Source organism: Hetaerina americana, unplaced genomic scaffold (genome assembly GCF_022747635.1).
Source record: "Hetaerina americana unplaced genomic scaffold, ioHetAmer1.1.p SCAF_25, whole genome shotgun sequence".
Classification (NCBI taxonomy): Eukaryota; Metazoa; Arthropoda; class Insecta; order Odonata; family Calopterygidae; genus Hetaerina; species Hetaerina americana.
In genome coordinates this window covers 7,012,115-7,029,490 of record NW_027286819.1, presented here as the reverse complement: position 1 = coordinate 7,029,490, position 17,376 = coordinate 7,012,115, and the positions used below count along the sequence as shown (strand labels likewise).

At 40.6% G+C, this 17,376-nt stretch overlaps 1 protein-coding gene across 4 annotated transcripts in view; it reads right to left on the bottom strand.

Moving 5' to 3' along the window:
- The window catches only part of LOC139689567 (zwei Ig domain protein zig-8-like), a 544,387-nt gene that overhangs the window by 20,690 nt on the left and 506,321 nt on the right, over positions 1-17,376 (bottom strand). For 2 of the 4 annotated variants that reach the window (XM_071586726.1, XM_071586727.1), the window contains exons 2-5: positions 12,121-12,368; positions 5,160-5,370; positions 2,535-2,621; positions 996-1,123 (exon numbers count right to left, since the gene is read on the bottom strand). In XM_071586726.1, coding sequence (XP_071442827.1) covers positions 996-1,123; positions 2,535-2,621; positions 5,160-5,370; positions 12,121-12,368 — 674 coding nt within the window. The remainder of the gene's footprint in view (positions 1-995; positions 1,124-2,534; positions 2,622-5,159; positions 5,371-12,120; positions 12,369-17,376) is intronic. The other 2 variants (XM_071586729.1, XM_071586730.1) reach the window with 1 other exon arrangement.

Here is a 17,376-nt window from a genome sequence, read left to right as displayed (position 1 = left end):
AATCTCTCTTGCCTCCTCTGTCTTTTTTCTAACAATCTCCTCTCCTCAGTCACCATTCCTAGAACGTCCTTCATTATTTCTTTTCTGTATATTTCACATTTCTCATCCTTCATTAAAACCATATTTCAAAATTCCCAATTTATTCAATTGGGCAATATTGCAAGAGGATATTTACTTAAATCTTGACAATCAAAATTGTTTGCGCATCCAATATGTTTTTAGGTCTACATGTTCAACAAACTGGTGCGTGGAATATTCATGTTAATTATCTGTATTCCATAATGCACACTGTGATGTAAGCTATCCAGTTCCTGCATAACACAGTGTCACTAGCAGTATTATAACTCTTGGATTGTTCTAATTTTTTCTCTAGGGCATCATCTGAAATGGCATTCCAGGGATCATGCGTAAGCATTTTACAGAAAGTTTTTTTGATTCAAAGAAAAAGTAATTAGAATTTGTATTTGATGCTTCATATAGGACATCATGTAGGTCCTTATTAAAAAATTAAATTTTCAAACCATTCCATCTGAGTATATAATTGCCATGTCTGTATTCATCAAAAATAATATCCATCTCTTTCACGCAAATAGCGACATTCACTCTTATTCTTCTATAAGTCATCACAACAAATCAGCAATTTTATATAAAAGACAATGGGTGTCAGAATTTATAACACATTACCACACTCACTGCAAACGAGTGATAGCCAGCATTTTCTGAGAAGTTTTAATCTCTACATGTAAGTAAATATTTTGAGGTACATCTCTAATTTAATGGGTGGTCTCTAGGAAGATGTTTCCAGTTCGTTTTCTTGGAAACTGGTATATTATGTCAATTTTTGCATTTTCATAGATATTTATTGATAGTAAGGAGCTTCCATTTGATTCAGAACCAGGGTATTGACCTCATGCACCTTGGCATTGTCTTCAGACAAAGGGACTACCCTTTTGATCACACAAACTATGCTTTTCAAAGGAGTGATTTATTCTTACCTCATCATGGTGGTACCAAAATATATAAGCCGGAGGCTCTGGGCTGTATTTGATGATGCATGTCAGGTTTATGGTGCTTCCTTTGTCCACGTGTAGGTCAGGTGCCCCAAGAATGGCTGCCGTTGGCACTGTAAGCAGGACATACCAGGATCTTTAAAACCAACAGAAAGGCATAAAGGCTGAATCATATTGTCAGTTCCAGACTGAAGTAATGTGGAAGGAGTCACAGACACGCACATCAAATGACAGTGAACCCCCTAATCACAAAGAGGAATGAAAATGAAGATTTGAATAATGCAGGATAATAAACTACTAAGGTGGCTAGTTCAACTGAAAACAACATATGTTATGTTACTGTTTCAACAGTTGTAAGACACTGGTAGCATATAGTTTGTAAAAAGGCCATTGGCAATTAAGTCTGGTCAATCACCCATTTAAATCCTACTCAAATGATGCTATTACGCAGAGTACCCATACAACTTGTGTGGCATCTTACTATGGCAATAATCTTTATCAAGGAGTTAATAATTTTAAGTGGAGTTCAAGAGGGAAGAAGTTTATTCCAAATAAAACCCATCTTATATAAATAATTTTAACTGCCCAACCTCATATGCTTAAAATTTTTCCATATATCAATTATTTTTTTAATATCTTACTGATACCATGCGTCACAAATGATTCCAGAAAAATTACAAAATTGTTCTTAACTATGACATTTTTGCAATGTTGTTGATTGAATCTTTTAAATTAGTGCAGGGCTTATTTTTTATTTGAATGGTACATCTAAATAAAAAAATTTGATTATTTAGAAGATGGACTTGATATTAAAAAATAGTAAATGAGCAAGAAAAGCCATTTATATTGTCACTCTAAAATTTCTCTGAGAAACTAGCTAGAAAATTGAGAAAATAAATGACAGCATTTATATAAAGAGTCACCCTTTTACTAATATAATATACGGGTGCTGATAATGTATGGTTGTATTTCAATTTCATGTCTCTTCATTTCATAAACCATTGGAATCTTACAACATGCATTGCCAGTTTGATAAATGAAATGTTGGTCATGCTTTTTCATGAGTACAGTTATCATTTTGCTAGCATTATCAGACTTGGCACACCACACCTTTTCATTCATATTCTTTGGAAGTCTGAATTGAGGTTATTTAATGGAAAAGGGAGAATACTCAAGAAGAGGCTTTCCTAGTTTCATATTAAAGAACAATGTTCAAAGGGTGATATTTATCCAAGTATGGGACATACCAGTAGTTTGGAGTTATAATGTTTATTAGGCATCTTTTAGTATTGCATTTTTTTAGTCAAGTGAGAATGTATTTAGTGATACTGGGATGCAAAGAGACACTGAACATTTATGAATTCCATGTCTTTTCATTAGGCTAAAAGTTAGATGCTTGCATGCATTCAATAATCCATTTTGGAGTCAATTAGTAAAAAACCTATGCACACATGAAAACTGTTAAGGCTTGCTGTTAAGGACAAACTCAAACCCAAGAGTTGCACACACAATAAATACAAAGACCTTCGTCTTGGAACATCTGGTGGCTCTGGAATTCATCATAAAAGCCATCATTTTGCTTCTTTGGAGGATCACTTGTTGTCAAGTACTCTGTGAAGAGAATATAAGCAAGTTATGTGGGGTACTTGATGAGAAGTTGGGGGAATATGGATTCTCATGGCACTTATTTCAAAAAGGGCTCCTTTATGCCTCCAAATAACCAACTACTTTCCAAACTCATCATTTAAATCGGGCACAAAGAGCACATTTCCAAATATATCAGATACACAATACGAGTAAAAAAATGAGAGGTCTTGGGAACGCCCACTTCTATATCTACATCCCTCTTTAGTGTGTGTATCTTTTTATGTGTTTTATATTGTTTGTTGCTGCCCAAGTTTGTTATATATATATATATATATATATATATATATATATATATATATATATATATATATATATATATATATATATATATATATATATATATATATATATATATAGAGTCTAATTGAAGAAGGCCTCAGAGAAGGCTGAAAGCTCAAACGATCTAAAACGTGAGTGTACTTTTAAGTGTTATTTACTTAATTTGTGTTCTATTGTGCCATCCAAATGTTATATTGCTCTTCAGAGTTTTTATATTATATATATATATATATATATATATATATATATATATATATATATATGATTTCGTCGATGTAACTTGGAAGTGCCCAATAGTACATTACACAGTAACAAACAATATAGAAGCACAAAAAAAGATCACTCGCACGTTATTTCTTGATAATTTCGACCGAATTCTACTGTCTTCATCGGAAGATAGAGAAGTAATGGCATTACTTCTCTATCTTCCGATGAAGACGGAGTAGAATTCCGTCGAAATTATCAAGAAATAATGTGCGAGTGATCTTTTTTTGTGCTTCTATATTGTTTGTTACTGTGTAATGAACTATATATATATATATATATATATATATATATATATATATATATATATATATATATCTATATATATCTATCGTATATAAATGTCTGAGAAAGCAGAAAACTCCCTTTATATTTCTATCCCACCTTCTCTTCCCCATATAACTATATAACTACTGACTGGAGGGTCTGGGTTCAATTCCCAGTGCATGTCTGTGAGCACTCTTAGCTTCACCCAAGGTGTGTGATTTTTTGGGTTCAATAACTTCCTAGGAAACCATAAGCAGTACAGGGAAAGAAACTGGCCCCCCTCCCCTAATGTGTGAGTGCCGTTTGAAGCTTTTTGAAGCATGAAATGGAAGCCCAAGAGCTCAATGAAGTAGATATGCCCTCCATTTGGCATGCGAAATCACAGAAAAAGACTGAAAGCATTACAAATGGGGAAACGATTCAAAGTGATTGAAGTGATTGTGGAGGTCGAGGAACATTTTGAGAAGGGAAAACAAATAAGAGTGATTGTGCCAGGGCATTCCTCATGATCTTCTTTGTCTGACTCATGACCTAACAGCCATAGGGATTTATCAACTTGTATAAAAATTATTTAAGTAGATATTGATTCATTAAAGTTAAGAACCATTCTTTTGTGCATTGAAGGCTTTTCCCCAGTCATTAATATTTCCCTTGTAAGTTTGAGTTTTTTAATTTCTTTAATTACTAATCATACTTAGACTTACATGAAACTGCCAAGGAGCAAACTGAAAATATTTTATCCTCTTTCTTTCACCTCTTCCCAATTCTTGAATGAGGAGATGGAACTCTCTGAATTCTTTCCTTTTGGCAATCACACAATGAACATATTGCCTATGACTGCTCTTGTCAAGAGCAAGAGCTATTAATAATAACTCATTTCTGTCTTTGCTTGGGTCCTGGTCATGCCTTGGAGGTACAAATGATGTACTCGACATTTCAAAAGAGACTCCTAGGCAGCTTGAGTTGTAGCGAATACAAGTGTCACCATTTTGTTGTGGCACATAGCTTAGTGTGGTATGTTCTCCAGTCTGTGGTGGTTCGTAGTGTGGTCCAGCATGGCATGACATGGTGTGTCTTTCTCAGCAATATTTTCACAGCATGAATGCTGGAAAGCACAGCCAAAATTGGCAACATTTTCTCACTTCCTTGGCCATTGCCATCCATTCCAATTCTCCCTCTGCTTGATTACCTCTCTGCTGCCTGGTTCATGTCAAAGTTTCAAGTAATTTGTCATTCCTTCTAGTCTACTCAATATTCTGAAATATTTCCATCAATTTTGTCTACTCCATTTGGAAAAATGCTTTCCAAAAATTAACAAAGCAGGCAAAGATATCCTAACTATATTTCATACTTTTGCCTTCTTTCATTTACCTGACCCTCCTTTGGCTTCCACACTAGATGAAATAGGTTCCAGAAATAACCAAACAACTTGTACATACAGACCAGAGGCGTCACCCGGAATGGAGCCCGGATCCTCTGGTCAGTTACCCCACCCCTCTGCACTTCCTGTCTTTCTTATAAAGACGAAAAGAATAAACGAATGGACGTAGCAAGAAATAAACGAGTGAAGAAAGAGGCGAGATAGCAAAGAAGGGAATAAAGGAAAAAGGGGAAAAGAAAAAGACGAGGATGGAGGGATCGAGAAGAAGAGGAATCGAAGAGAGAATGGACGCAAGCAGAGCATCTTCTTACCGACTACGTTGAGCGCCACGAAGTACGATCGGTGTGGCTGCGTGGAGATCTGACACTCGTATATGCCTGCGTCCCGCTTCTGCGCCCACTTGATCTGCAGCGTCCACTCTTCGTTGTCCCGGTGGTGGATGGCCTGGAACCTCTGGTCACTCGTGTACGTGTACCCGCCCACCGTGAGGATGTGGATGTCCCGGTGGCGAATCCAGGACACCTGCGGAGAAGGAACACCTCGTCACCCCCCGGCAGCGCCGGCCGACGGCGGGCTGCGCAAGCGGGGACACGTGCGCACGCTCCGGGAGGGGAAGGCAAATCGTAGTATTCCCCATCCGCCACCGCTTTCATCGCATCGATTGTCGTGAAAAACGGTACATTAATCGCTCATTGGCGATAAAAATTAAGATTAGATTTAAGCGAAAATGTTCGTGCTTTACATTTACGCCGAAAGATCATAGGAGAAAAACATCGCAGTTACTTCCGCGCAAAAATATAGTAATCATTAGCGCAGTGAAGAAGACTAGGAAGCCAGAAACGAAGGACATGAGCGGTTTTTGCAAAAATTCCAGAACATCTGAATGGCTCACTATTTCAAATGAAGACAAAGATGGGGGAGACGTTTGGTGGCTTACCCAACAAACAAAGGCGCTACAGTATGCGTGAGAGAAATTTAGGCCACCTACGTCGAGATATAATTCAGAACTAAATTCTTTATAATGAATATAGAGTCTTCAGTGAGGGTAGATGCATTATTTGCACAAGCACTGGATACAACTGTTTGTTAGGAAGGCACGAGAAACTTTTCTCTTAGTGTTCTAAAAATGGCCTACGATGGAAGCTGATAACGTAGTGAGATTTTAAATATTAGTTCCGCGAGCACGAAAGAGCTATACTAATTTAGTATACGTATGTATACTGGAGCACAATGAAGCGTGTAGAATTGGGATATAAGCTACTTGTGACTCGTCTTTGTTTCTCTGATATTTCCTTTGCCGCAGCAAGTGACGAAGGAAGATGGCAGCAACCGCACTTGTGCTCAAAGGAGGGAAGACCGGATGGCGGAGTGCGTCGAGGGAAGTACGTATTCGGGGCGCGGGAGGAAGCGTTCTCAGCGGCGCCTCATGCGCACAACCGCGAAGTTGACGAGGGACTGACTCGTGGCAAGCGGCATGGCGAACGCCTCCCTCCCGGCGCCCCTCAAGCACACCGCGGGAGGGAACGACCACACTAATGAACCGGGGGGGGGACGCGGGAAGGCCCGTCGTCAGAAAACGCAATGTTCCTCTGACTCGAGCGACTGCAGCAGCGATTATTTCCGCGCAGCGAGCCATGTTGGGACACGTTTCATTGTTGACTCGCTGAGCCCAAACGGTGAAGCATGACAATATGAGCCTTTCTGCGTCATTGATCTACACTTTCATTCCCTGACCTTCCGGTGTTTTGTGTGGATGCATTTCTGGTGTCATCTTCCACCAAATACAGTGTGAAAACAGAGAGGAATAGTCACACTTAGGGCGAGCAGCACGAGCCTCTGATGGCACCCAATTCACCCTTGGGAACACTAATGCTTGGCATTCCAGAATAGTTCCAAGGAGACTTGGCTCTTTGCCGAGGGCGTCTTTGTTCCGAGACGCGCGACGCTGCTTTTGAGGAACTCTCGCCCGATTCTAAAATTTCCAGGAAAACTGGAACATTAAAATTTGGCAAGAATGCCTTGCGACAAAAACAAACAAAATACAACAAAAATTTTACATTTCAAAGGGCTGCTTTTAGTTATCAGCTTTTGAACTTCAAGAAAACAAGAACAATCAAGAAAACATGAATATCGTGATAAGGTTTCCGTGGTCGTTATTCAAAACATTCAATCTCAAGATTCAGGATTCAGGATTTTCACCATAAAAGTAAAGTGAATTATCTTTTTCATTTGAATTCCTAATGTTATAATGAAAATCAGCCTTTTTCACATACTAAAACAATAGAAAGCCCTATTTCACATGGTAGACTCAACTGTAGTTCAATGAACGTTGACATAATTTGACTTACGAGTTCAGCTGTTCCCACAACCATACTGACTGGAAGATATTGTGATGTCGGTGAGTGTTTTACTCTCACGTCCAACCATACGTCAGCGGGAATCGACGTGGTATACTTCCAAATGGCGTGCTACTAGAAATGATGTGAATTATGAGACCTGTGATGTGATCTTACGCGTGGATGAAATGAAATGGCTTGAAGAAGGAGAGTGTTGGGGTGGCAAATACAGGATCACTCATGCAGGGCCCCATGAGCAGAGATTCAGCAGTGGGCGTAATATTGCGAAAAAGTGCTGCAATGAGAGTGGAGGGCTTGGATGCAATGCAATGGAAGGATCGTTTTGATGAAGATAGCAGCGAAAACCACAGATGCGTGGCACAACCGACGATGATGAAGTGGAGGAGGTGAATGACGTTAACGCCGGAGTAATGAAAAATATCTAACGTTGGAATGAAGCCTAATTATACTCGGAGACTGGAATGCGGTCATTTGAGAAAGCCAGGAAGGAAAAAATTAAAAAAAATGGCTTAGGGAAGCGAAATGAAAGATTAGGAAGGCTTCAGCAATTTTTCAAAAAATAAAAATTGGCGTTAGAAAACACAGCTTTTTTGAACCACCCACGAAAACGAAACGCGTGAAAGATGCCAAGAGGTGTAAGAAGACATCGAATTGACGACATACTCGTGAAGCAGAGGTTAAGGAATCAAATAAAGGATTGCTAAAGCTCGACTGGGACAGGTATATCGAGAGCGACCACGGTTGCTTGTTTTCGACATGCTCTCTGAAATTCTAGAAACTAAACAGAGGGTGAAGGCCGAATGAGGGGTAGACAGATTGAAGGAAACTGAGCCAAGGTTGAATTTGCAGCAAAAATTGGAAGAGATAATGGAAAATATTGCATCAGGATTAACTGAAGAAATATATCAGAAAATAAAGACTTAAGTACTCGCGAGGAAACTTGTATGCCGAAGGAAATTTTTGAAAAGAAAACCGTGAGATATCATATTAATGAACGCTGGAAAAATATTGATACCATTCGGGATAGCAGAGGTGAATTCTAATTGAACGTGATGACAAATCGAAGAGATGGAAAGAGCATTTGAAGAATCTTCATGACGGAAAAGAAAGGCTTTTCCGTCACGAAAGGCCAGAATATTTTCGCCGATTATGAGAAAGGACTCAAATGCCCGTAAGTCTGAATTTGACGCTGCAGCAATTGACTTGAGGGCAAACAGTGCCCCAGGGATGGACGATATACCCTCGGGTATTATGAAAAATCACGAAAGAAAATCCGGACACAGCCATACAACCGATTATTCGATGTGAATATGGAAAAAGAAATACCGACGGACTTGATGATGAATGTAACCTCCCCTCCACCGAGAAAGGAAAAGCGCACAAATCTAACAACTTCAGAACTATCATGGTATCTGAAGATCCATGCATCGAGGCTTCAGGCAAAAATAATATACCGAAGAATAGAGAAGAATGCTGAACATTCTTTAAGTGAGGACCAATTTGAATGAAAAGAAGCAGAGGAACAAGAAGAGCTCTTCTCGCCGCTCTCAGACACATCGTAGGGAAGAGTATGCAGAATGGGCAACCAACATGTATCGTATTACTTGATCTGGAGAAAACTTTTCACAACGCGGACTGGAATGCGGTGTAATGCATCCAAAAGGAAATCGGAATTAGGCGCATTGCCATGGATACGCGCTCTTTATCGAGAGCAGCCAACAGTGATTGGATGCGATGAAATCGGGTAGGAAGCTAAAATAAAGAAAAGGGGAAGAAGAGAAGAGGGTAGGGTTGAGAGAGGAAAGGATTCGAATGGGCCGTTGAAAGAGAACGGGGGAGGGGAAGGAAGAACGTTGAGTGATCGGTTTCGGCAAGATCCAGAAAGCCAAGTTGCAGGCCCGTTCGAGGGTTTCAAGTTTGACGCATACCGGCACCTATCACTCACCAGGCTCCTTTTTTCCTTCTTTCTTCTCTTCCCCCTTTCTCTTTCAATCGCTCAATCAAACACCATCTGCCCCTTCTCATGATGTACTCCAATACTTCCACCGGAGGATGAGGGGGCGACGCCGAATATTCCAATCGAGTCACGGGAGTCTGTGGGCTCCTCTTACGTTGCCTACTCTATGTTCATTATTCACTTGAGTCATCATCTAAGTGGCTTCGCGAACATTTTCATGCACATATGCATGATATATACAGTTCCGATGATGAATAAGGGACGGGTTTTGGCAGAAACTGCTATTATACTAGTTGATGTAAAGTTGTGTCAAAAAAATGCTAATTTTTGTTCACGTTTGACGAGTACCACCGTTCAACTGAGGTTCGTGTGAACTCATTACTTTAAATGATGCAGTTTTGTTAATGAAATTATTCCAAGCAAGAACATGGGAGCACGTGTTTGTACTGTCAATGACCTCGTATCTCGAATTACTTACTGCGAAATAATTCACGCAGTGTTTACTCGTTACAGTGGAAGAGTAAGATTCGAGGGAGAAGCCAGGATGGACGGTTTGAAGCAAAACTTAGAAATTTGTGAAGAAATAATGAATCTGGATGTCAGTGAGGCGCCTTCAAGTCTGGCTGAGGTGTTCACTCAAACTGATTCCCTCGACTGCCAAAAGCCATTCTTAGTTCATGCCACCAGAGACCAATCTAGAAGAAGACGGTAGAGTGTCGAGTCGTCTCAAAGGATTTGCTTTGATCGGAGGAGGCAGTCAGTGAGAAGCCACGCACAACATTCGACAGTGAGAAATTGGAGTTGGCTTGAAAACTTTCAAATCAGTCCAGGCGAAACAAGGAGAAAAAGAAAGATGGAGGCAGTTCTTGCGGAATGGGCGCAACCCGCCGCCCGGTTGACCGAATGTTTTCAAATGCGGGCGCATTAATTGGATCATCATTCGCGTCTTGGCGGAAGGACATTTCCCTCTTCCCGCATATAATCGAGAAGAGATTTCTTGCGGAAAAAAAGCTCAGCATACCTAAATTGGGATGCATATCCATAAACTAAGAACAGCGGTATTTAATGATACAACTGCGTGCTAAATGAGATTATTATTACTACATGTATAGGTAAACTATCGGTTAAGTTAGGTTTTAGATGGACACAACTACCAAATAATTCAAATATCTCTCATAACAAAACACAAAATCCAGCATCCTACTCTACATAAGGTCCCTCTTCATCTATGAGTACTTCCTTCATCCCGTCCAACAGCCCTATCCTGTTCCTGCCCTTTCCCTTTTGACTAACGTTCTCCTCTATTCCATTCTTCAACATTCCACTGCCGATCAATACGCCCTTCATCCATTTTTTGGCCTCCTTAGGATTTCTTCTAACAATCCCCCGTCCTCCCCTACCATACCTATTAATTCTTAATTTGTTTTCTTTTCGGTACATTTCACCTGCTCCATTCTTCTCCACACCCAAATTTAAAAAGTCTCCAATCTACGTCTATCCTCCTGCTTCAATGACCACGTTTCCGCGCCGTACATAGGTACGCTCCATATCAAATTTTTTACGAGTCTTTTCTTAAGATCCCTACTCAACGTTCCCGTCATCAACTCCCTCCTCCTTGTGAGCGTCTCTTTGCCTAGCGCAATTCTTCTCCTTACGTCCCTACTACTTTGACCGTGTTGGTCCAAAACACTACCGAGATACGTAAACTGTCTACTTGCTCTAGTTTTTGCCCTCCTATTTTAATGTTTAGCTTAGCTTTTTTCTTCTCTAGAAAATCGCATAAACTTTTATCATTATTGATTCTCATTCCATACCTGTCGCAATGAATTTCCAATTTACTAAGCAATGCTTGCAACCCTTTGGCTGACTGACGAACTAAAGCTTGGCCATCAGGGAACCTAACTGATTTTACGAATTCCCCGCCCACTTTCATTCCTACATCCAGTTCTTCGCATGCCTCTTTAATCATTTCCTCTGCGTACAGATTGAACAGCAACGGTGATAATGGGCAACCCTGCCTTACACCTCTTCCTAACACTGCCCATCCGGACTCCCCGTTCCCCGCCCGCACCTGAGCATTCTTAGACATGTACAGTTTGCGGATTAGCCTCCTGATTCTCCAAGATTCTCCTGGTTTCTGCATTATATTCATCAGTTTTTCTCAATTCACTCTATCAAACGCATAATTGACGAAATATGCAGTTTCAATTGCGAGCATATTTACGACCACAAGCAATATGATATTAATTAACCGTCCATCCTGGCGCGTTCTGATAGACTAGGGAAATGCATACGCCTTTCGGAAAAGGCGATAAATGTTCAAAACCACATTCTGTGAAATGGAGACACGTGACTGCGCGGAATCTGCATGGGGTACCGACTACCATTTTCATCCCTGCCTCCCCTTCGGGTTAACCGTACTCTTACGCGGATTAGACACTACAGTTGCCACGAAACGAGACGAAAGTCTAAATCTAAAGCCAACGAATACTCATGAATGCATCAGTGCATTTCGGAAGGGCGATAAAACCTTGAATGTAAAGACCTCGCTGCCAAATATCTGCTCAATAAAGTTACCTAATATATATAATTCAATAGCTATTGGAATGTCTATATTACTAGGCAACTGTAACTTAGGATGCACTCTGAATTACATTAATCAACGCCTGATGCGCTCAGGGCATCATCTGTAATCGGGAAAACAAAAATAGTTAATGGGGGGATTTTTTTCAGAAAAATGCTGTCAACCTAATCTTCTTCGTTTTTTCATAGTTTTAAACCAAATAAATCACAAAAAGTGAGCAGATATGAACGAAAAACGATGACATTACTGAAAGAGGGAGATATGAGCTAAAAATATTTTCTTATAAAATAATTTATCGCAAAAAAAGAAATGGCACTTTCAGCATCAGCTGTTAGGTGTGTAAGGGGGAGTAGGGGACAATAGCTCCGTCTCACCGTCTTGTTGCCCAGGTTGCGCACCCTGCAGCTGAGGTACGCCGACTTGCCGACCAGCGCCGTCACGTTGCGCGGCGTCATGGGGTCGAAGTAGGGCTCGTTGCGGCCGGCAGGCGGCGTCTGCATCGGCGGGAAGACGGGAGGAGGGGGTGGGGATTGCGGGGGCGGGGCGGAGGCGGGAGACTGCTGCAGCGAGTTGTAGGACGCGCCCCCGGAGCTGTAGCCGCCGCTCACGTACGAGTAGCATCCTGCAGGAGGGAGAGAATGGAGTCAGTGTGAGACAGACAGACAGGCGCCGCTCGGGGATGATGGCCGCTTGATCTACCCATTCTTCCTTTTTATGAATAAGCGGCAAAAATTTGATTCATTTTAAAACCACATCATTCTTAATTTTTCAATAAAGAACCTTAAATACATTAGCATTATTCCATTTGCAAGCAAAAAACGAATTACCCAACCAGTGGGAGGATAGATCTCACCCAACGTGCGATCAGTCCATCCGTCGGTGTTATTCAAGCATCAACATGGGAAACCCGGCTCCTTCCCAATGTTATGCCTTTGATTTACAAGGGCATTCAGGCATTTAGTATATCGTACGTTGGGATGGATTTGTGGGTTTCCAAATTAAAACGAAATCGATCCCGGTGCCTTCGGTCAGTCTGCAGTTCGATGGATTACCCATTTGACTACCAATATTTGTTAAAAGAGCATATTAAAATCAGGGATGATGCTTCAGAAGTTTTGCATAATATTCTGGAAAAAAACTAATACTACTTAGGAAGAAACTAAATTGCGCTTCATAAAGGGTTTCTGAAACAAAAATTTCACCGTTGGAATCCTAGCATGCAATTTATTTCCAAAAAATCGTTGAAATTCTAAAAGAATATGTCAGAAAAATTCTTCCAGGCTCAAACTGGACACCGGGAAGGGTCAGGCGCCCAGCCTCCAGGAGAGATCCTGCCTCCCGACGCAGGAGATCGGTGGAATACCTATTTTAGTCCTCCGTGCAGAGTACTTGATATCGGCCCATGACGATCTCTCAGAATATTTAAGCATTGTGTTCTTCAAGCACGTTAACGCAATCTGAAATACTCATAGCTCGTAAGAAAAGCTCCATTTAATTAATAAATAAAAGTTATCATCCCTATTCATCTTTTCTTGGTTGATGTGGGATGTTTTTAGGGCAATTTCAAGGGCGACGTGTTGGGTGTGCGGTGCAGTGACGCGCGCATAAGGAGATTGTTTCGCGACCAATGAACATGTTGCCAGTTTTCGACGACGGTGAGCTCCAGAGAAAAATAGAACTAAAAATAACTATTCTATGGAAAGCATGTCACACCTCGGTGGGATTTCGGGCAGCAAGGCATCTTGATCTGGCCGAAGAGCAAACCGCCAATTCAATCGGCTTGGCTGGCACTAAGCTTCCTGCTGCGAAGAAATATCTCCACGTGAGCCTTTCATTTGAGAATCAGAAGATTGCTTCCCTGAGCGGTATTTTTTCTTGAAACTAACGCCTTAAACTGCCGGAAAGAATAAAAGCCGACTGCATTCTCAACAAAACCAAAAAACGAGTGAACGTCAGAATGAAAGAGGCAGTCGAGGATAAAAAATTATGTCCTGCCTGTCCCAGCACAATTTTATAGAAAGGGTCAAGACGTTCAGTGGCTCCCCCGGTCTGCTTTTCTTATCACTCATTGCAGCAAGGCATCTAGATCATTTATACTGGATGACCATATCTTACCAGATATCTTATCATAATATAAAATCATTTAGAATATTCTAAGCAGTACGGTCGAGCATACTTAAAAATTAAGAAAAATAACGAACCTAAGCTGAATCTTTCAAGGACACCACTTCATGGATAATGCAGTTTGGAATTCTGTCTTTTAAATGAGACATGCTTCTTCTTGCGAATCCCATTAAAATCCATTTGTCTCAACAGGATTGGAAAACCATCAAGTTATTCCGGAAAATGTTGTTGTTGACCAGGAAGACTTCACTGTCTTTCACTCAAGAAATTTTTTACCAAAACAAGATCATAAATTTCGTTAATCCTGATAAATGTTCAAATGGCTGGGATATTTATGGTTTTTTTCAAACAAATTGCTCAAATATTTAGCCGAATTCATTACCTAGCCACTATGTGAGTTTATCAACAGTGGACAAAGGATATGTTCGACAAGGGATATGTCCCCTGAAATATTACAAATAGCCAAAATTATTCCACTTCCAAAAAATAGTCAAAACAAGAACTTGAGAATATCAGACCTTTATCAATTATCCTCATTTTTTCCAAGGAACTGTATTTCTCAGTCCATAAGATACATAACATGTACTGCGATGTTTGAAGTTAGAATTTACGAAAAATACTTGGATCAGACTAAAAAGGATCAGAGTATTTTAATGTCAACACTTGACATGAAAAAAATGCAATAAAAGAGTTGCAGTTATATTCAGTAATACAAAGATATGGAATGTTTTCAGAGACGGGGTGAAATTGGTGCTCGATACATTAAGACGGAGGTACTCTAAGGAATAGGGTAGGAAACTCTGATTAAAACTCCTTGAAGTAAAAAACACATCGCATATTTACACCAATTTTAAAGTGATACGACTAGTTTTGACTCATAGATGTCATCATAAGGTACCAAGTCTGGCATATAGGTCGGTTATATATGTATACACTCCCATGAGGTGGAGGTGAAGAGGAGGCTGGATTGGTTGAAGTTGGAAGGAATTTTGTGCATTAAATAAAATCTCTGCGGAATTACTCAAGAATGTTGGAAATCGAGAAAGAAAAGGTTTTTATGTGGTGCGTATTCAGCATATATGAGTCAGGAATGTGGCCGGAAGGATTTATTAGGCCCATGTTGATGAATCCCAGAAAAGTGAAAAATGTCAGCCAGTCAGGACTAGGGGATAATAAACTGGATTTTACAAGTAGTTAAGTTAGTTCTTAGTAACATTAGCAAAAGGATTACTGCAGCTAGCGAGCCTATTTGAAGATAATCGCCACAGTGGCAGTTTGGAGGGTAATAAGTAGATAAGGGCGTCATACCAAAATCTGCCTAATAGTTCATTTTTTTGTGGACGCTATACTTCATAATAGCGAAAATATTAGTATAGAATCAAGTAAGCGATGAAGACCACTCCGTAATCGGTCCAGTCAAACAATTTCCGCGTGTTAATTTGAATAGAAACTCTCGCGAGGCGAGTACAGCATCGCTCGGGGTATTGGCCGGGTTTTACGCAATCCAAGCCCTCAGAAGTGGCAACAACCCGCGCCTCATTTGGGCCAACGTCACATTTTGCAAAATATTTATTGGAAGGTTACCACTATAGTGACTTTGAATTTGAAATTTTATGTGTGGAAAAGAGAGGACTTAGACGCTTTAGAGCAGCTTGACATTTTAAGAAGTGTACACTCCAAAGAGAATATTGTCAATGACCTTTTGTACACCTCCCACTCCCCCCTCCTAAAACTACCACTACTCAACACCTGTGATAATGACGGAAAAACCCTCTCTTTTCCTCACTCTCTCCCTTGACATCAGAGATACGTAAAGGGCTTTGTATTTATGTCTATTAACAACTTAAAACTTACCCACTTTCCTCCGCTATTAGGAGTAGGAGTGCTCCCCATAAGGGAGGGGCCTCCTCCCCCTTTCTACCCTTCCTTACAACAATAATTTCTCACTTCCCTCCCTCCACCCATCCTCCCGGGTCTTCCCAACTCCCCGTTTCTACCTGAGTGTAGTATATATATAGATGGATGTCGGTAAAAGTTGTTACCTGTAGATGGCGTTGAATGTCGAAACTCGGGTCGTATCGAAATAAAGTTTCTGCGGAATCACAAAGCTACTATCGTTTCATTTCCCTTCTGCTGTGCCCTGTAACTTAATCTCCAGTAATCCCCACTATCCTTTCGCACATCCCTAAAACGTCTATGTATCCTTATCCTATTGTTCGCTTCACATTCTCTAATTTTCCTGTCCTTAACGTTCCATTAACATTCCCCGTTTCTACGAGTATTTTAAATAATTCGCTCCTTTCTACGTCTTATATGTTGCTGCTATTGGTTTTACATTGCAAGGATTTCGTGAGATGACGACAGCGGGAGCCTTGCTGCCCCCGCTGCCAGGCTGGACAAACGGCCGTTTGGGCCGAGTCCCGTAGTTGCCAGGACTCATTTTCATTATTCCGTCCATCATAAAAATTTTGGGATGAACTGTTGTAGTCCATGGGAGAGACTGAATAAATATATTTTAAATGAGGGACCAATATTTGATTTGTAATTTTCTCACGTGTGCTCAAATTGCTATTATTTACTCAAAGTTATATTATTATCATGTAATAGCGCTTATCTTGTGTCTTTTTGTTAACTTTATCTTTCCTTCCTTGCTCTCCATTCATGTATGAATTTTCGTAAACTTGTATACATCTATGCACGAAGTACTCGGTTAATGGCTGTATGTTTGATGTTTTCTGAAAGTCGGAATAGTTTATTTAAAATATAGTTGGCTGAACTGCGTCTTATGCGATCGTACAATTCATAATCCAAGGGTCATCACCCGAGCAGTTAATTCTTTGTCTAAGCTAAGTAAGGCAGGCATTAGCCACGTGGAATTTGGCAATTGCAAAGTCGTAACATGATTTAATTGAATGACGAATTTCTTCGCAAAATACTCAAACGGACACACTGTTTTATACATTTAAAACATTAACTTTCAGTTGTCACAGAGATTCATGACATTAATTTAACAATCCAATTAAATTTACCACATAAAGGCAAAGTAAGTGCAACTAACTATCGCAATTGGTCATCGTCAATTGCTTGCGATGCGTCAACCATATTTTTCGATGATCTTCAGATGCTAATGCAATTTTACCCGGCGCATTTTTATTAACAGATATACGCCGCGAAGATGAAGGGTGGGAAAACGACAGATATATCGATTTTAATCGAACCGGTAGACCCTTACACTGAAACAACAGCCCAGGGAGGAGGAGGTGGTGAAACCTAAAGAGGAGAAAAAATTCCCTTTCACATCACGTCGACGCCGTTGGAGTGACTCTATAGGGAAGCGCCCATGGATATATCCCTTTCGGCACCACTCAATTGGGCGGTTGGATAATTCGTTAAATGGATTCGGCGAGGCGACTCTCGCGGGGGTGGAGGGGGTTAGAGGGTGGAAGGGGGCGTGTCCCCCTTATCGCCCCCACGGCCGACTTTGTGGCGGCGGCGCGAAGGCGCAC